The sequence below is a fragment of the Perca fluviatilis genome, chromosome 4 (genome assembly GCF_010015445.1).
Source record: "Perca fluviatilis chromosome 4, GENO_Pfluv_1.0, whole genome shotgun sequence".
Lineage (NCBI taxonomy): Eukaryota > Metazoa > Chordata > Actinopteri > Perciformes > Percidae > Perca > Perca fluviatilis.
The window spans coordinates 5,277,978-5,298,743 of NC_053115.1; the positions used below are offsets into that span (position 1 = coordinate 5,277,978).

Sequence of the window (20,766 nt, forward strand, 5' to 3'; positions counted from 1 at the left end):
TATGTTTACATGCACCCAATATTCCACTATTATTCAGAATATGACAATATTCCGAATTTGATACAGGTCATGTAAACAGCATATTCCGGTTGGATATTCCGAATAAGGCCTTTTTCCGAATATAATATTTTCCGATTAAGACATGGGGGATATTCCGGTATTATTTGGGTTTTAGAAGCATTCTTTGGACATGTATTTAGCGCATTCGGAATATGATCTCAATCAGGGTTTTTACCGCAATTTACGGCCTCTTGCCTGTTTAGGGATTATGGTCGGCTCTGTGCGTTGCTATGGTTGCTGTACACAAACCAACCAGCCAACAGTTTGCAAGGCTGCAGACCCAATAAGAAGGAGGAACGCAGCTACTTGTAAACATTATCAAAGACTTGGATATCAACAGGTTTTTGGATATGTGCACACATCGCTACGACGACCTTTTCAAGAAGCTGGTTGAAGGAATGAAAGAGGGACGCTGTGTTCGAAGGATACAGCAAGAAAACTTCATTTTTCTTCGGAAAAATCGTATTTTGCACGGCTACATGTAAACGGGAATATTAGTTAAATATTCACTTTCATTAACCATGTAAACAGCTTAGTTGGAATATCGTCTTTATCGGAATAAGGGCTAAAAACCGGAATATTATGTGCATGTAAACGTAGTCAGTGAAAAATCACAAAGTGCTACAATTGAATTAGATTTTAAATTAAGGATTAACACTTTAAATCAAAATTATGAGAAAAGTAAAAAAGTAAATACATTTAAACCAACTCTTAGTTTTCAAATTGCACATGTGTAATATGTGAAGTAAGTGAAACTCATACCTTTTGGTCTGCAACATTCATAGAGGTCACAGGAAGCCAAGAAATAACTTGGAAATTGAGGCAAAAGAGGTGGAAACAGACAGAGATGCGAGGAAACTGGGGCATGAACCTGTGCTCATGTTGATTTTAAAATGACAGATAAGAAATTCATCTTTCCATGTTTACCAAACTCATGCATCCTGGAGGATTGCAGTGGTCCTGAAAATAGGCAGATGACAATTGTGTAACTGTGCTGTTGCCTATGACTAACAGTCCAGCCACAGATTTGTAGGCATTTGACGTGTCACAACGCTCCCATCATTCAGAAACTAGACTAGAGAGTTTCTTAACGCTATTATGGAATATGAAGCAGAAAGTGGTTCCAGTTTCATATTCCATAAATCTGACATGTAGAGGAGAATCATAAACCATATTCATTCTAATGTCCAGGGCTGAATGTAGAGGCATTAGAAGCTAGAAAATGATCATAAAAAATACCAAAAACATCATAAAACAGCAAATCTTCATTGGAAGTGGACACACACACCCTTTTGAGTTAAGACCTAAAAGGAAAAGAAAAGATTATTAATCCTTACATTAACCATCCTTTTTAAAAGGACTTTAATAAAGTAGTGGCAAGACAGCATATATCTCTGCAAAGGTTGCATCACAATCTAAATTTGTAATTTTAAGAATGCTAAATGTTTACATGTATTTGGGCTTCCTTTAAGGATGCATTGTGCAAAAGTCAAACGTATGGCAGAGTTAGGATCATCTAAATATGTCAAGTTGCTGTGATGCCACCTACATACAAAATGCCAGCAAAAATTAGAGCATTGAGTTCTTGCGAATAATGTCAAAGAAGGTATGTATAGAATTCCAAAAAACTAATTAATAGCTTTGTTCCAAATATTGTACATTACGTAACAATTTTGATAAATTATATGAAATGAGCTGCACATTTTATGCTACAGAGTATTTGAAACTTACTGGACATCTTTGGTATGCGGATGGGGCCACTACTGGTGCCGTCGCCTCCTTCGGTCAGAGCTTTGATCTCAATGAGGTAGTCCTCCCCAGAGGGGATTTGCAGCGCCACACTGGTCTTATTGGTTTCCAGTACAGTTGTCCTGCCGTGCCAGTTCTGACGATACACAACCTGGAGGAGAGTGTGGATCCTGGGGTGAACATTTCATTCGAAAGTCGAAACAGTCAGAAATTTAAACTTTTTAAAACTCTTAGCAACAATGTAGGACTTCATTCAACATGTAAAAATAGTGAAAAAACAAATTCCCTAAAAGCATGATAACTTTGGTTATACTGTCCAGTCCCTCTCTAGAGTAGATAATGAATTCAAAAGGCTTTGTGAGCATAGACAGATTACAGCATGGGCAAAGTGGGCACATGGCCAGGGCCCTGACGCTCCAGGGGGGGCCCTGATGCTCCAGGGGGGGGCCCTGACGCTCCAGGGGGGGCCCTGACGCTCCCTAACGATCTGATGAATTGAAATTGTACTATCATTGTGCAGCACCAAGAATTTATTCACGGTATGATCAGAGCCGCCGCTTGTCAACAGGCAAACCAGGCAATTGCTTGGGGCCCCCAGCCGTGAGGGGCCCCCTGAGGGCTAACAAACTTTACTCCACAGCAATGGCTCAAAATGTGGCAACCACAGTGACTGCAACCCCCCTTCCCCTTAAACAAACATTTTACTTTTTTGCAATGACATCTCAGTTGGAAATCTCCCCGAGGGGGCCCCATGTCATTCTCTAGAAGCACACGATAACCCAACTTTTGAATTGATTTAAGTCAAACGAAAAGGAAGAGGAATTATCCTTCTGGGTGTGAAAAAGGGAAGAGAAAAAAAGAAATATGATGAGCAAAGAAAGCAAGACAGTGGTAAGTAGAGCAGATAATAAAGATTACGTTGTGTAACTGTAGGGAGGGGGGGGGGGGGGGGGGGGGGTCACACAAGGTACATGGTAGGCTGTTAATGTGATCCAGGAAGGGTTGACATGCCATGTAGTATTTAGCCCTAGTGCCCTGACTACGATATCTTAACTCCTAATTTTAAATGTGCTACTACTTCTCTGATCATATGATCATATGGGCATATGAGGGCGAAGCCCGATCCTTCCATTTAAAAAGAATGAGCCGACGGGCCAGCAAGGCAGCAAATGCAAGGGAGGTAGATTGGGAAATTGAAAGGGATAATCCCTCTGGAGCCACTGCAAACACTGCAGTTATAGGATTAGGTGGAATACTACAGGAAGACATGCGTGAAAGAGTGTCAAATATAGATGACCAAAATGGGGCAATAGACTGACAGGAGAAAAACATGTGATGAAGCGTGGCAGGGGCAGCATGGCACCTCTGTAGAGGATGGATACCCGACCCGAGCTCGATGGGACCCGACGGGACCCGACGGGGCGGGCCGGGTTGGACAGATATTTAGAAATGATGTTCGGGTTCGGGTCGGGCTCGGTCACATCAACGCAATAAAGCATTGAACATTTAAAATTTGAAACAGCTAATTATGTACTAGGTACATGCGTGCCTGTGTTAACGTGTGCTTGTTGCCCCGTGGGCGCTGAGGCGCTCATCTGTTGAAATTTCCGAATGCCTTCCTATTGTTGCTTAATAAAAGCGGGCTTTCCTCACAAACAAACGTACATGTGTCATTAGTATGAGAGAAAAATTAGATTTTAACTGTGTTGGGCTCAGACATAAATATCTTAATGCCTGTCGTGCTCGGGCCGGGTTCGGTTACTGCTCTGTCGGACGTGGGCCGGGCTCGGACAGAAAAATGGGGCCCAATCCGCACTCTACACCTCTGACAGGGATCGACCTCAGGGTATAGCCTGGCCAGTCTGCTTCTGCACAGATGTAGACGATGGAATACCTTAAATTGACTTACACCATGTCTCACACAAAAAGAGGATTTATGGATTCTCTCAGTCGCAGACCGCCAGGTTTTATCAGGTATTCTCAGGTATTCTCATCCCCAATTCTTCCTCCCAAGCACCTTTTAGATGGTTAAGAGAAGGGTTAGAAATATTTTGAATCACATTATATAACCTGGAGATGCAACCCTCCCGATATAGATTAAGACTAAAATATTCTTCCATCCATCCCGCGAGTGGGGCAGCCAAGAAGGATGGAACATGTTTACGGCTGAAGTCTCTAATTTGCAGATATCTAAAATAATGTGTCTTGGAGATGCCATATTCTTTAGCTAAATGGTCAAAAGATAAAAATATCCCATTGTGCAAGAGATCAGCCACACACTTCACATTCTTTTGAGACCAAAGGTGGAATGCCAAGTCTAGCAGGGCAGGCTTGAAAGCAGGGTTGCTGGCTGTAGGGGTGGACAGAATAATTAGTTTGAAGTCAAAATGTATCCTAAAGTGTGTCCAAATCCAAATTCTACTGAGTAGCAAAGGAGCACACAGTAAGGAGGCCCAGTCTAGTGGTTTGCACGAATACCGTTCCATGCTGGACCAAGCTGTCTCGGTCCCCTCCCGGAAGAAATCCAAAATGCCAATTTATGAATATTCTCAGCCCAGTAGTAGTACAGGAAATTAGGAAGCGAAAGACCCCCCTCTGATTATGGATTTTTCTAAAAAATGCTTTTCAAAGGCGTGGAATTTTTCTATCCCAGATAAATGTGGAAACATGATTATTCAGTTCCTTAAAGAAGGATTTGGGGAGAAAAACCAGGATTGACTGAAAGTAATATAGCAGTCTTGGCATAATGACCATTTTAACTGCGATTACTCTCCCCGCCATCGACATAGGAAGGGACGCCCAGCGCTTGAGGTCCTCTTTTTTTCTCAAGGGCTGGTTGAAAATGTAAAAATATGTAATACATTTTTAAAAACTTTTTATTCAGTGATGCCTTTGCCAAATTATGAAACCATTCTTGTCTACAGATACTGCACGCTCCCTTACAACAGAGCTTCACAAAAGACTTATCATTAAATGAGCAGGGCTGCATATCTCTGAAGAATAATATATTTATATTTGTGGAAAGCATTATCAAAAACAGTATTTTTTTTCCCACACAAGTATGCAAAGTGGATGAAATATGATTCATTGTTGTACTGGTTGGAAGAAGGGGAATTCGTTCTGTGGCATGACGCCTTTCATTTTATCACCTGGAATAGATCTTTTAATTTTGAAAGGCCAGACAGGGCCAATCCATAATGTAACACTGGAGTGCTGAGGTCTATCTTTCCACTGCAATGTGAAAGTCATTTATTGGGATGACAGCTGCCGAGGCTCTATTTGTTTCTCCAGTTGTGGAGCTTCTGCTATTACTCTGACAAACTCACCTTGTATCCTGTCACCTCAGACTCATTTTCCATCGCCTTGACATGTTCCCAATTCAGAAAGATCTTAGAGTTGGTCAGGTTCCACTCAATATTCCCCGGAGGCTGACTTGGAGCTGCAAGATATGCAATTATATAGACAAACGGTTCACAAATGAATGCACAAACCAGTGTCACTAATAGTATTCTCTAAACTAACTAATCACTGCACGTACGCAGTGTGTGGTGAAAGTAGGCTAGTTGAAGTAACAGTGGGAGTGGAAGAACTGAAAGCAGAGTATTACATCATTTCACTTCAGTGTATATAGTTTTATTTTTGTTTAAAAAAAAAGTCCAAAACCAGGTACAAATGCTCGATCCAAGACCTTCGGAGCCATTTTACGATTTCTTGCAATATAAAAAACATAACATACGTGCCTAACTGTAGAATATAATTTGCTTTAGTCCCAGTTCCAGAAATATTATAGAGGACATGACCTAAATGGTATCTAAGGCCCTGGCGTCATGGCCAGTCAGGAGAAAGGAACCAACAACTCTTTTAACATACATTGAGTATTGTATTTAAACAGACTTGAACCTACTGTGGAACGTGAATTAATTAAAAGGCTAAGCAACAAAAAAAAAAAATGAAATAATGTCTTGTGTGTGGACTTACGTGGTTTCTTGGTGGTGATGTTAAAAGCAGGGCTGCAGGGTCCAAGTCCAGCGCTGTTTTGGGCCCTGACTGATATCAGATAGACTGTGCTGCCCTTCAAGCCCGAGAGCAGAGATGTGGTGTCGATAACCCTCACCCTCTCTGCTTCGTTCTGCTGTGATCCTTTCTCCCAAAAGAGGACCTGGACCGAAGATGTGAGAGTTACCACAGACCTCAAACCATATTGTCTACCTTTTTCCATTTTCCATTAACAGTCCATAAACCGGTACAAATCTGTAAAGCGGTGGCAACTGAGTCAAGTCAAACCTTATTTATTTTGCCAATTTCCTGCTGAGAGTATCAAAATGTGCTTATAAAGAAGACATTTGTTTGGAGTATTATTGCATAGTGCATATAGGTTGTCACAAACTGGCTCAAGAAATTTGACAAGAAGGCAGTCTGCAAAGCTCATACAAGTAATTTATTAAAACTAAAGACATTTGGGGCATAGGTTTAAGTCTTTAAAATGATGAAAACCTTCATAGGAGCCAATTTAATAGGAGGGGGAAAAAAGAGTTCCATACTATCAGCTCAGCTACTGTAGGTCCTGCTTTATCTGACAATCAGCAGTGCCAAAAGCAGCACTGGGAGTGAGAAGTGCAAGGAAAATGAGCTTGACAGAATCTGTATTCATAGGGAGATCATTTATGACCCTTACACGAGACGGGAAAACCAGACAGGAAAATGTCAAACAGATGGTTTGAGAGTAGGTACTTATTCAATTGGCTGCACACAGGTTTTCAGGGATCTTGCTTGGGAAAGGCAGATTAGCGACAGGGCCTGGAGTTGCTGATAACAGATGCATCTAGGGTTTTTTTTTTTTTTTTTTACACCAGCAGTTTTTTATATCAGCAGTTTAATTATATGCAGTTTTACTGGCACTTCAGAAAATACCTAAAATACCTGAGCAGGAGATGTTTAGAGTTTTTAATGCTACCTCAATATAAACACACACTTAAAGAGGGATGAAAGAGAGGGATCTAAAGAGACTTAAACTGTCTTGCTGCATCTTAAAGTCTTACGGAGACAGTGGCAGTAAAGTGCATCATACCACCATGGTTTGAACTATGCCAATGTTTGTGTGTGGGGAGCACAGATATTTAAATACTGTTTTTATAAAGCCAGCTTCAATGTTTGTATTGAACCTTGTGGAGACAATTTTAGAAGAGGGTGACTTAGCCTATACAATAGCATTAAACAGTACGGTATCAGTGTATGTACATTTTCAGTGAATGACCTCATTTGCTGATGCTTTATTCATATTATCTGAACTGTGCCCTGCCATAAACCTGCTGACAGCAGAGCTCACCGTCCACATGAAGGCTGAATGTACCAAAGATATAATGGTCATAAAATCAAAATGTGTCTACAGATTTGGGAAATTTTTCCAGAAAGGTTGTATGGTGTAGAAAGATGAGGCTGTTCTGATGTCTCCAGTAACAATTCTTATATTGTAAAGGCAATTGACCGTTTGTTAAACCCCTTCCAAAAACATTGATTGTTCATCATCCGTAGCCTAGCAACTGTAACTATCGACGGCAGGCTTGTCAAGCTTTGGATTTCTAAAAATCATGGTTCAAAAGGATTGTACTTAGTGTCTTCATTAATCATAGGTGTGTTTTGGGCGTAACATGCAACAAACCATTCAGAGTGTCATCTCCCATTCCATTTAATAGCCAGGCGTGTTCGGACCTTGGTGTATTGCTATTATGATGGCGGATTTGCAGGAAGGAGAGATTTTCAGGAGAAGAAACTGATCTGCTCGTGCGTGAAATGAAAGCGTGTGAGCAGATCATATCATAATACTATTTCACATTGTAATATTTTTAATATTTTGCATGTTTGTGTGCTGCTGCGCGTCCCTGTGTGTGTATAACAAGCATAGTGTGCGCGCTGTGCACGTGCCTGGGCGCATTTTACTAATGTGCTGTTAAAATAACAATGAAATGCTGCGTTCTTGACTTTAGACCAGGTTTTTGTTGGTCAATGGTGCAATCACTTTCTGCTGCCTCAAGATAGCAATATGCACCTGAACACACCTCCCTGTAAGACACCTCCCTGTAAGACCAGCACGCCCATGGGCGCAAAGATGGCCGACGTGGGCGCTGGACGGGAAATTGACAACCGCGTCGGTCTTAAACTAGCAAAGACACTGGCGTTGGGCTTGTGCTATGCTGCGCCGGGTGCAAGATAGAGCCCTTAGTTATCTTCCAGCATTTGAGGAATAGTTGGTGTCTGGCAAATAATGAAGCTGCCGTGCTAAAAGGTTGGGTGAAGTGGGAGATAAACTGAAGGGCATGGTGATGAGTCATTATCTTCTCAGCCAGTCACATTAGGTCTCTCATACCTTTTAAACAGCTCTTCTACTCAAAGTGGTATGTGACAACAATGCCACTGAGTATTGTATATAGTAGTATATTATTGTTGTTGTGGTGGTGCAGTTACTGTAGGTAAGACGTGACTGCAAGGCACCTCAAATCTGCAGGTTAATGCAAATGGTGTGGTTTTGCTTAATAAAGTATTTGAGTTTAAAGATACTTTTCCTCATCTGCTATCGGTGTGGTTTACATGTCGCGATCACACCACCACTCTTCACCTACTTGTCTTCAGCAGCAGGGTCAGGCTGACACTTGAACGTGAAGTTGTCATCTTCTGACACATCAAGCAGACACGTCGGAGGACACTTCACTGAAATCAAAAGGAACTGCTACCAATACCAAACTGTTTGTTGGACAGCACACATGGAGAGCCCTTTTTAGGACTGATCTACCCTGCTGGGACAGATAAGTCATACGAGAGCTCTCCAGGCTCTTTGCTCCACAGCTGGCTGCCGAGAGGATTTTTTTCAGTTCTGACTGCAGTATTGTTTCCAATTATCAACCTGATATTTTATTTGTTCCTTTAATCGATCCTTTTTAAATAAATACATACTGTACAGGTTTTGAGAGTGATTGTCTAATACTAATAATAAGTGTTTGTCTACACAAAAAAACTTTTGTTCTAAAAGGAACATAGAACATCCATCATAAGAACAAAACCAAAAGGGCAAAAACATCTGTTTGATAAAATGCACCCACAAAATACCACACATTGTCTTTTCTCTCATGGCTCAAGTGCTGCAAAAAACATACTCAGAGAGCATGCATCCTGAAGACCTGGTTTCACAGTGTTAGAGATCAGAGAAATCAGTTGGCGCCAAACATTTCTCCAGAAACAAATTAGTTGCAACTGGTTCTAAATAGGGATCACTTCTTGATTCCCAACAATAAATACCTCTGAGAGTGTATGGACATGGCATTTGGAAGCAACTACCGAAGAAGGCTATTTTTGGAGTTCTTCCAGAGGACTACATACAGACACAACAGTTTGTAGTCCAGTTATTTTCTGGGATTAGGAAAAGCAGGTATACTTTTCTCAAGTGCTAAGCCACTGTGATACTTGTAACGAATTGTACAGAGACAGTTCTGCATTTTAGGCCGGTTACACACTGCACGCGTCTCGCGAGCGTGGCGTTTCTGTTACGTCTCAGCTGCGTCTCAGCTGCGTGGATTTTTCTGTGTCCTACATACCAGAAGCGTGTCTGTCGCGGCGCTGCTCCTGCTGCTAGGTACAGGGAGGGCTGATCTCGGGACATAGTGCCGACAGATTCAAACTCTGATAAATGGGTAAGTGGGTTGTCTGTTTATAACAACTTAGTGTAGCTGTAAAGAGCCTATATAGCCTATCTGATGTTGGACCGTCACTCACTACCGAACACACACTACGTTGTTATCGTAGCCTATCCTACCATTTATATATAGCCTACTGATTTGATTAAAGCAAGACAACGTCGGCAGTATTGACTGCAAAATATGTTACAGAATATTTCGTTCTGTATGACAGGTGCAATATTTGAAAATCTTTTCTCTGAAATTTTGTATTACATTTATATCTACATTGATGTCAAAACCTAGACTTTCAAACATCAATATGTCATTTATTAATATGTATTTGTGTCTAAATGACATATAAAGATATTTTCCTATTCTATTTTGCCTGGAAACGCTTCCAACACGCTCGCGTCTCGCGTGAAAAATAGGCGTCGGTTCTATTTCTAGCAGGTACGTATCGAGCCTGGCAGAGGAAGTTCCTTCACTTTACATTTCATAGAATAACCTACATAAACAACAGGTTTGGCCATCCTGTAGCCCCTGAGCCCTTTTAATAGTGTGTAGATATAACATTAGAGCCACTGCAGTCTTCTCCTACGTAGATTTCATCATTCTAATAGCACAGCACAGGGAGTGGCACATGCTAATGTTGCTCCGTGTGCCTGGATATTTAAAAAAACATGTGGATATGTACACAGATATCTGCTCACACGCTGCCATATCAGCTTAAAATGTGATAACATGTCGCTTTTGTGTTTACAGCTCGTTTGCCCGCGAAGCGGCCATCAGTTATTGCTAGTATAAGTGGCAGTGCACCTGGTGACCATTCCCCTGACAGCTCGAAGGTTAATGAGCGTACTTGAGGAATGATGAGTGTCAGGAACAACTTTAGGATATGTGGGGAGCCTGTACTTATGACAAAACAAAACCATCTATGGACAGATGTGTTGGTTAAAAATGACTGCAGTCAGGCTACATGTAGCCTGCAGAGTTGGGCATAAATGGGCTGAATCAGTCCTTGCATTCAACTGCATTACTGTACATTATATTATTATAATGTATAAAAGTATTTAATACGGGATAGTTGAAGTTATTGATACTGAGGCCTATCGTTTACTTACACACTCCACACCTTTAGTTCTTCTTCACAGCCCAATTAACTGAATCAATAGTTGAAACTGAGTGATGTCTCCTCCATTAAAGCAGTGTAACATATTCTATGTATGATTTAATGTCGAACTCTTTGTATAAGCATTCAACAACTGTTAAGTTCTGAAACTAAATGCCTAACTAAATATGAAATAAGTCACGTTCTAGAAACAGACCCAACATCTGTTCATCCAGAATATATTAGATAACTAGAAGGGCTCTCTGAGAGTGTAGACCTCCGTCAAGGCATGCCCCATTTCACAATAATAATTCAGTGTGAATTTTCCTAGTTGGGAACAAATTTTTCCAATTATTTCAATACCTTATGCACAGCACAAATTCCATATCCTTCAATGTTAACGGAAGTGAAAAACAATTTGCCCTGTGATTCCGATCCATTCCAAAATGTAATGGTTTCTTCCTTGGCCAAAGCTACACCCACAAAGTCTCATGAAAGTTTTTCTGTAATCCTGCCGACAAACAAACAAATAAACCAACCAACAAACCGACATACTGAGACGCAAAACATAACCCACTTGGCAGAGGAAATTACTGTATATGTGCAGTTGCTAAATTACCTAAATTATAAACCAAAGTGAAACATAACTGATTGCAGTAGCCCCGTAAAGTACACTCGTTGGCACAGTGCCCAGCCTCTGCAATTGAAATGATCCACTGAATCATGATTTGAGAGTCAATTTAGGCTCAAATTAAATACATTAGAATACGTCACAAAAACCCAGTGGACTTGTTTAGTAAAGGTTTGTCATTGTGTGAACTGGAATTATTATCTAGTACCCAGATAATGATATATTGAATATTTTTAAAGATTTTAACCATGTAAAAATACAATTACAATTAATTTTTGTAATTTAGTTTAGTTTCCCCATTTCAGCATGAATATTCATGTAAACATTACTCAGCTAAACTGCTCTGTCTAGCTCATCATGCCATCATGGTGTTTCAAACCCCTGTCTTTTAACAATGTGTGTACCAAACAACAGCAATGGCCTCAAAGCTTCTCAGCAGAGGTCAGGCACCTGGGCATGCCCTACCATATACAATATCTGGGGTTTAGGAGAGAATGTTATTTTTTTCTAGGTTTTCCACAGCTAAATCCCAGGAGAGTGTTTGTTGTACAGGACAGTGATGTATGATGTTCACACTTTCTCTTATTTTTTTATTATTGGGAATAGAAGCTCCCAGACAGCCTTGGTATTGAGGGCTTTTGGAGACTGGAACAGTTGCCAACAGACCTATTCATTCTCTAGATCAGCCCGTGAAAAATCTGCTGCTCCAACACATGCAGTATATTTCCATGTTGTCACCACCGGCGGTTCTATTCAAATGAACGCCAGCTTATTGTACTGTCAGTCATTTTGGGATTAATGTCTACCCCTTGTTTGAAATATTCCTTGCGGTACTATTATTTCAACTTTTCTTTTTCATACCTCATATGCAATAATCTTCTCACTGCTGGACCCGGGGGGAATTGGTTCCCAGTACACTTCGATCTCAGTGGCTGATACAGCACGGGCCCAAACTCTTGATGGCGCCTCAGAGGGCTCTAAATAGAAAAGATCATGAATTATGCATGTTTGCAATTAAGAGGAGGCTACATTTCTTGAATTAACATGACCAACTTTATTTCTGTTTGCAGCATGTGCAGGTGAACACGCTCACCTTCTTCTGCAGAAAACACTTTGACAACGCGGCTGAAAGGCCCCTCTCCCATGCTGTTGTAGACTCCCACTTTCACTTCAAACTGGGACAGGGGTGCGATGCTGTCGTTTCGGTAAATATATCTCGATGCATCAGGTGATGCCAGCACTGTCTGGATCCAGATACTGCTGCCAAGTGGGCGGAAAGCCACAACATAGCCAAAGTCCTCTCCGCTCTGCTGTTCCTCCGGAACTGGCTGAGATAGGGACAGAAAAGTCACACCTTTGAGCCAAACAACTGTGAGCAGAAATTTAATTAGGGAGTTGTAAAACAAAGTAAAGTAGAAATAGTGTTTTATGTTTCACAAATGCACCAATACAGCATCTTTCTGCACATTGAACCACATCCAAGAAATGTAAAGTTGTCACCTTATTCTAGATTTACACATATGGAATGTGCACTAGCTCTGTATCTTCATTTTGATTTACACAACAGGGGGAGTCAGCAGGCAGCAAATCAGAAGGGCTCTGCCTTTAATTAAAAGCCATTCCACTGAAGCCAGGCCACACACTAACTCTGCCAGAAGTCCATTCTCGTCAAAAAAAAAAAAGCCACAATGAATGCCCACACAGAAATGCCTGTGATCCTCTTACCTCCCACATGATAACAAGTTCTCCACGAGCTCCTCCGCCACCACTCACATTAATTGGTGCAACCTTGGGAACTAAATAGGAACAAAGAAAAAGAAAATCATTCTTGTGTTTGGACTGTTATGTCTCAGTCAGGTGCAGAGGATTCTGTTAAACCACACAGCTTTGAATGAGGTGGTAACAGTCACTATGTAGAGCTTCTTATTTACATAAAACAGGTTAATCACACAGCAGAGGAATTTGGTCAACGTCATTAGCCGAGCATGGGATGTCAGCCCCATGTGTGAGGCACAACGGGAATCTTGTTCCCTTGTGATTCAACCAGCAGGATGGAATTACTCAGCTAACCAGCTCAAAATAGACACTTTCATGTCGATGCCTCATGTACACATAGGCCAACGTTTCAGTTAATGCAATTATTAATCATGTTCCAGAGTGCTGACATGCAGAAGCTCAGTGTTGATCCTTAAATCTTTAAAAGTGTAATTCAATGTGCACTTCTGTTGCATATGTATTGGCAAATAGCACTGGAAACGAACAACAGATTTGAAATGAGCAACATCACAGGGTGCACTGACGGAAACGGTTAAATTACATTTCCCAAGTGGGAATGATTAATTTGTTATGAAGAGAAACAACAAATTGAGGAATACCTGCTGCTTCGGTTCGAATCTGTTTTGATGGCGTGCTGGGTTCTCCAACACCAACACTGTTGATTGCCACCACCCTGAATTCATAATCCACCCAGGGGTTCAAATCTTTCACTGTTGCATGCATCATCTGTCCAGGCACAGAATCAGGAACTAGGATTAAAGAATTTAGAATTGAGATGTGTTTTTTATTTATGTTTTTTTTTATGTTTTACTGAGGCACATTTCACAATTTGTCTACAACAAATATAAAAACATTGCACAAACCAGTGAAGTACATCAAAATGAAATGGTGACATTTGGAAACATTTTAATATTATTCCGATTACAGGATGTTCGGTATTCTACACATGCTGCTATTATTGTGGAAATTGCACAGCAATGTCTGCATGTCATAATGCAATTTAAAGTCATAAATGCAAGGATTGTGTTAGTTAGATTCTGTAACTCAGTCATTGTTTTAAAGTGCTCATATTATGCTAATTTTCAGGTGCATAATTGTATTTAGAGGTTGTACCAGAATAGGTTTACTGCACGTTGCTGCAGCTCCTCTTTTCAACCTGGGTGTTGAGCTTTCCATTTTAGCTACCGAGTGAGGCATCACACTCCTGTTCCATCTTTGTTGGGAGTCGCACATGCGCAGTACCTAGGTAAGGACTGCTAGCTAGTTAGTTGCAGAGTATGAGGGCGTTCCATGCTAGCAGCTAGGCGAGCATTATAACGTGTGTTACAAAGTGATGAGCGTTTCTCACTGAAGTAAAGGCTTTACTATTATAGAGCTGTTTGGAGCAGTTTGTGAACAGTGTTTTCTGTTGGAGATGGTAAGTCCCTTTTGGGGGGACTTATATATAACACAATAAAGGAGAGGGGAAAAGCCAAAAAGCAAAATATGAGCACTTTGTCATCTACTTATGACTGTCAGCTGTTGTGTAATGTATGTTACTACCTGCATAATGACCTCTGTGGTGCTAAAGGGAACTGTCGGAAATTTTAATTCTGTGTTACATACTTGGGGTGTGGAGATTGGAAGGCCAGGCAGGGAGGACCTAACACAATATGCTTTTTGGTTTCATTATGGAACTATGGAAAAAAAATCCCACACTCTGCTCTTGATATAGCATCACCTTTTATTTACAAAAACTAACGTTTCGGTCCCTCTGGACCTTCATCAAGAATATCCTTGCATTATGGGAAATAGAGGATCCAGTGTTTCGGGAGCTTAACCCATACTAGGTACTACAAGTCAGGATATCTCTGCCTTTGCTGTTTAGGCCATTTTAAGTCCCCCCTAACAACACTACAATGCTAAATTACTGGAGGACCCTTAAAGGGACCCTTGTAATCCAAATGTTTGCTCATTATACGTGTCTGTATAAAGCTGGTGCATTTTAATTAGATTTTTAAACTGTCAAATATCTTGATTGTCCTCGAAAATCCAGTATCAGTTAGTTGGAACATGCTGCATGTTACACTAAAAACACACCACAGACAGTTGTGGCAAAGTGCCACTCAAGGCAATAATTCTTTTTTTCTGTGACGTGTTCATGTGTTTCAAGCATGAAGAAATTACTTGTAAACATAGGTCAACATGTCACAGGAGTCACAGGACTACTGTTACCGATTGGATGCGGGTATTTTCTGGCCGCACTTTGCCACAAAAAGTAAAAAGTTATTCACAACTTTAACAATGGGACCGTCATTTTCCTTCCGTCCCTTTACTTTTCATTTGCCTTTGTCTATTGGCCGCTAACTACATAGAAAGTATTTGAATCTGAGAAGGACAGTAAAGTCTAAAATGACCATAGGACAGTATAATTCCTCGGTACTGACTTACATTAAATTGAAAATAGGGAGCTGTTACCTGTTCTCACAGTCTGCCAACCGATAGAGAAGGCGGTCCTGGCCTGTACCATGTACATGGTAACAGGACTGTGGTTGTCAGGTCCAGAGCCCCAGGACAGTTGCACAGTGGTGTCAGTAATGCCAGTCACCACCAGGCTCTCCGGGGCACCAGGAGGTCCTGCAATACCCAGAAACAAGGACAGACACCCGCATCAGCCACAGCAGCCAGATCTCAAAGACTCAGAAGTGATTCAAAACTCAGCTTAACAACCTCAATTCAGGGCTAGTGGAGATATAATGGGTTCTATTGGGAGTATCAGTCTAATCAATACACTGAATAGTGCACTTCCCTCATGTTAGGCCATCTACTGTATGAGTTTACTTATATATAAGGCCAGTGAGTTTCAATTTAAGTTAAACTAAATTCCAATTTCAGCTTTAAAGGTCCTATGACATGCTGCTTTTTGGATGCTTTTATATAGGCCTCAGTGGTCCCCTATTACTGTATCTGAAGTCTCTTTTATATATACCTTAGTGGTCCCCTAATACTGTATCTGAAGTCTCTTTTATATAGGCCTTAGTGGTCCCCTAATACTGTATCTGAAGTCTCTTTTATATAGGCCTTAGTGGTCCCCTAATACTGTATCTGAAGTCTCTTTTATATAGACCTTAGTGGTCCCCTAATACTGTATCTGAAGTCTCTTTTATATAGGCCTTAGTGGTCCCCTAATACTGTATCTGAAGTCTCTTTTATATAGGCCTTAGTGGTCCCCTAATACTGTATCTGAAGTCTCTTTTATATAGGCCTTAGCGGTCCCCTAATACTGTATCTGAAATCTCTTTCCCGAAATTCAGCCTTGGTGCAGAATTACAGCCACTAGAGCCAGTCCCACAATGAGCTTTCCTTAGGATGTGCCATTTCTGTGTCTGTAGCTATTGAGGAGGAGAGAGGGGGAGGGCAAGGTGGAGAGTGGGGGTGTGTGGCCTTGACCAACTGCCATGCTTCGCTCGTTTGAAAGCCATGATGTCTCTCTCTTCCTCATGGGTGGGCCAAATTCTCTGGGCGGGCAAAGCAGAGAAAGGGGAGGTAACCTTTCCCCTTATGACGTCATAAAGGGAAGATTCAAGGTTGGCCCATCTGAGCTTTCATTTTCTCAAAGGCAGAGCAGGATACCCAGGGCTCGGTTTACACCTATCGCCATTTCTAGCCACTGGGGGACCATAGGCAGGCTGGGGGAACTCATATTAATGTTAAAAAAACTCATAAAGTGAAATTTTCATGACATGGGACCTTTAAAATATCCCCATGCTTGAACTGTAATATAACATTATCACATACCTGGTAATGAAAAAAAAAGATTTTTAAACTATGAAAAGAATTATGCTCAGGTGAATCATGAAGTATTATCAAGTGAGAGGAACTATTTCTGGAGACATGTGTGCCTCCACCAAAAAAAAAAAAAACTTCTTGTGAAGACTGGTTGCCCAAACTGACTTACCAAGTGGAAAGAAATCATTATTCAATAATAATATGAGAGACCAGTTTAAGGATTTAGAAAACAAGGCAGGATTTTCAATTGGGATCTCATTGAAATTAGTGAAAGCAGCAACACAAGATCAAACAAACAGGCAGGGACTTGGGCAACTCACATGAGATTTCCTGCTAAGCCCACAAATCTGTAAAAGTAGCACTGAGCCCTCAGCGGGACTACCTGCTGCTGAAAGAAGATCACTGGGTATCAACAATGCTTGGTTTCCGATTATGCATAGAGAAACAGACAATCCGTGTGTAAAAGCTGCATCGTCTGACTTTAGCTGCCGACGGTTGATGTCATGCTTTGCCAATCTGAACCTCCCAGACAACGGTATTATTTCCTCTCCATTTGGTTATCCATTTCAATCATGGAAGACAAGTTGCGACTGGCACAGCTGTTTACAGTAAAATGGGATCAGGCCAATAGTGTTACTTGCTAAGAAACGGAAAATTATTCATCACCACACCCCTCCAATTTATATTCCATGACCTTTTTGGAGCATACTGTAGTGCACTGAGCCTTCATTAATGAAAACAGCAGGTGTCCTTGTATATGGAAGTCGTCTTTGCTATCACAACCTCCCACTTTCAGGACTTGAAGTATTTTATCAGGCATTACATCCTACCATGTAACTTTTAATTGTAGATGTAGATCTAAAGAGCTCCAATCTCCAAATTCCCAAGAAAAGAAGACATCGGCATAGCGGCGACTTTTTATTAGAATTTCTCACTACCATTTAAATGCAAAAAAAGTTAAACATTCTATCAGTAATGATCCATTTTTAATTAAAAACGTATAGTCAGGGTGCAATTTCCCAGGGGAAAGCGTGGGGTTTCTCCCTTTCTGCTCTATATATCCCTGCCTCTGCTGAATTATTTTATTTTTATCCCCAGTGGGGACAAAATGTACCCCCCCTCAAAGGGATCAATGCTACTTCACCAAAAGACCATTACATACCTAAAATAAAAACTCTACGTATCTACACGATTCACATGGATGACATTTTTTGATTCAAAATGGCGAATTTCGCCCAAAGGTGACAAGTTTGCAGGTATGAGTTTAGCCCGAAAAAGTGAGCGTCATGTGCCTACACGACTAGTTAAGTTTAGGAAAAAGATCGTGGTTTAGATTAAAACACTGCCGAGGAACGAACATGCGTTTCCTGGGTGAAAGTATTTTGTTTTCGCCGCAAAGTGATCTCTGCACCGCGACTTGAAAGCCTTATGTTTTATGTTGACACCACGTTGTGCTTTTACATTTTGAGATTATTTTCCATTGAATACTGAAGTACGTGTTTTGGCATGGCTGGCCAAGTGTCACTATCCATGGTATTGAAAGGGGTATTTAATGTAATGTTTTGTAATTTAGTCTACAAGTACAACAGGCTGTGCCTTGCACTATTGTGGGAGGCGTTCCCCTAAAATGCATTGTCTGTCTGACCCAATGCAGGCCCTGTTGATCTATCAGTAAACTAGGCTATCATTTTGCATTTGAGCTAACACAAAATAGAGAAAACTAAATAGCCACGCTGAGAAGATAATCATGACGCAAAACCATCTGACATGTGTGAAAGCAAGACTGTGGTGTGTGTTTGTTAACTCCAACAGCACCAAGAAGGTGTTTAGGTTGTGCCCGACACAGATAAGACCAATTATATATATTATTTTAGAATCAACACCATGGATGAAAAAATATTTTTTAAGAATTTCCAAAGAATTTGCAAAAGAAAATGTAATTTCAAGTGCATTTCAATCCACTGCTCTTATGTGAATATTAGGAGTTGGGGACATCAAGACAACCAGTTGGTGGCATCAATCCTCCAACCAGATGCTATTAAACCATGGTAGAAGAAGAGCGTGCAACGATGACGTGATTATACGAGCGCGAGTCAAACATCAAACAGTGGAAAATCATTTCGGAGATATATAATATGAAATATGGCATTTCTGTTTGTTTCATATAGATTTGAAGAACGCTCCAGTCTCGTCATCGCTCTATAGAGATCGGATCTGAAGTTTGATCTCTTCAGTGTAATGGAAGCTTCAGTGGGCGTTGAAGTCACATGCTTCAAGTATGTCAGGATTTATTCACTAAGTCTGTTTCACATTTGGCTTTTATCGATACACCAACTTTTCCACCTTAACCAAGCTTGAAAGGTCTTTGTGGTATTTAGACTTCAAAACAAAAAGGACATTAGCTTCCCATCCACATCAGAGGGCGGCACCACAAATGAACCGAAGTGACAGCTGCTATAACTAATGTTAAACAAGTAATAGGTCAATTATAACCTTTTTGAGCGAGGATTACATTATAGTCATTAGTGACTACCGAACTAGAAGGAAAGACTACTTACCCAAAATGCTGTGGGACAATTGAATCGGTACAGAACGATACTTTGCACATCTACAACATGAGACAGGTGTGTCGGAGGGGCATCAGCGGGTCAAAAAATGCTAAGAAATCTCCTGCACACTGTCTAACTTACAAAAAATATATAAAGTAGGCAACTTTTCAGTACTAGACCATCTTCAGGCAAAATGGACAATTGAATGATTAATTAATGATGCTTAGCAGGTCAACCTAAAGGCCTTTTTATGGTTGTGCGTAGAATCGATGGCGTACCCCCTCTGTGTCTACGCCGGACCCTACGCCATAGCCTGACGTGTGGACCTCTCGAAAAATGTAACTACACATCGTAGCGACGCACGTCGCTCGGCTGTGGCTTGGCAGCGTTCCATTTCCCCCCCGACTCATTCCCTGGTTCTCCTTCCCCACAAACAACATGAAATCAAGGAGAGGGTTAACTTTTCCTGCTAGAGATGTCTCACCTTGGTCAGAAAACACAGGGGAGACACTTTATTTCTCTCACTATGACTCTAGAGTCAGTACTCGCATCGAAGCTAATCGCTGTCACTCTGTCACTTCTCCCTCTACCATACGCTCCCCCCGCCCCCCCCCCACACACACACACACACGCCGGCTCAACGCACACACCAGCGCACAAGTAGAAACACCAGGCCACTTACGTAGGCTACAGCGAAAGCTCTGCGTGCAGCCTCCGCAGGACCATAAAACGACCTTTACAGTAAGTATGTGTGTAAAGTTATTCAAGATCCCCCAATGTCAACATCGAAGATGTCCTTCACAGAATATGAGGTGTTACATTTTTGGAAAACCTACTTTAGAAAGCGTTTTTATTCTTGCGTGAAGCTGGTCTCTAATCTTATTGGATAGCCCTGAAGCTTTAAGTTAAGTGTAATGATCATGGAGCCCAATTTTTCTCTGAATCTCTGAAAACTGACATCTTGGTGATACAGTTCTTATCTGACAGCAGTGACATGTGTGTGTCTACTATATACTATTATGAAACACACACACACACTTAAAAAACAAAACCAAGACATTGAAAACCTCCATAGAGTCCCACAAAATGACAAGCACTGTAAGAAAGGAGGAAGAGGCATACCTCTGACAATTAAGTCTGCTGCTGCCGAGACAGTGTCAACTTCAGTGTGTACCATACACACATACTTCCCACAATGCTTTAGCTGAATGTTCCTCACCATCAGGTCACCGGCAAATCCCTAATGACAAAGAACACATTTGTAGAAAAGTCTTGCAGAGGAAGAAAAACACCAAAAGTAGCAAAGTCACACACACAAAAAAATAGAAAAAGAAAAAGAATGGAAATCCTCAGAACACGTTCAATTTCTTTCTCAGTCATATGCAGTATATTCTCCACAAAGGAATTTTGGAAGAATTCACCACAACACTACTAGAAAAAAAGATGAGACATGACTAA

General features: G+C 41.0%; 1 protein-coding gene across 1 annotated transcript in view; it reads right to left on the reverse strand.

Annotated features, from left to right (window-relative positions):
* Window positions 1-290: 290 nt before the first annotated feature.
* The window catches only part of LOC120558240 (contactin-4), an 88,441-nt gene continuing 67,965 nt past the window's right edge, over window positions 291-20,766 (reverse strand). The window contains exons 14-23 of the mRNA XM_039799217.1: window positions 20,431-20,548; window positions 15,449-15,607; window positions 13,591-13,740; window positions 12,941-13,011; window positions 12,309-12,543; window positions 12,077-12,192; window positions 5,788-5,968; window positions 5,136-5,248; window positions 1,792-1,960; window positions 291-1,364 (exon numbers count right to left, since the gene is read on the reverse strand). Of these exons, the coding sequence (XP_039655151.1) occupies window positions 1,276-1,364; window positions 1,792-1,960; window positions 5,136-5,248; window positions 5,788-5,968; window positions 12,077-12,192; window positions 12,309-12,543; window positions 12,941-13,011; window positions 13,591-13,740; window positions 15,449-15,607; window positions 20,431-20,548 (1,401 nt within the window). The 3' untranslated portion in view covers window positions 291-1,275. The remainder of the gene's footprint in view (window positions 1,365-1,791; window positions 1,961-5,135; window positions 5,249-5,787; window positions 5,969-12,076; window positions 12,193-12,308; window positions 12,544-12,940; window positions 13,012-13,590; window positions 13,741-15,448; window positions 15,608-20,430; window positions 20,549-20,766) is intronic.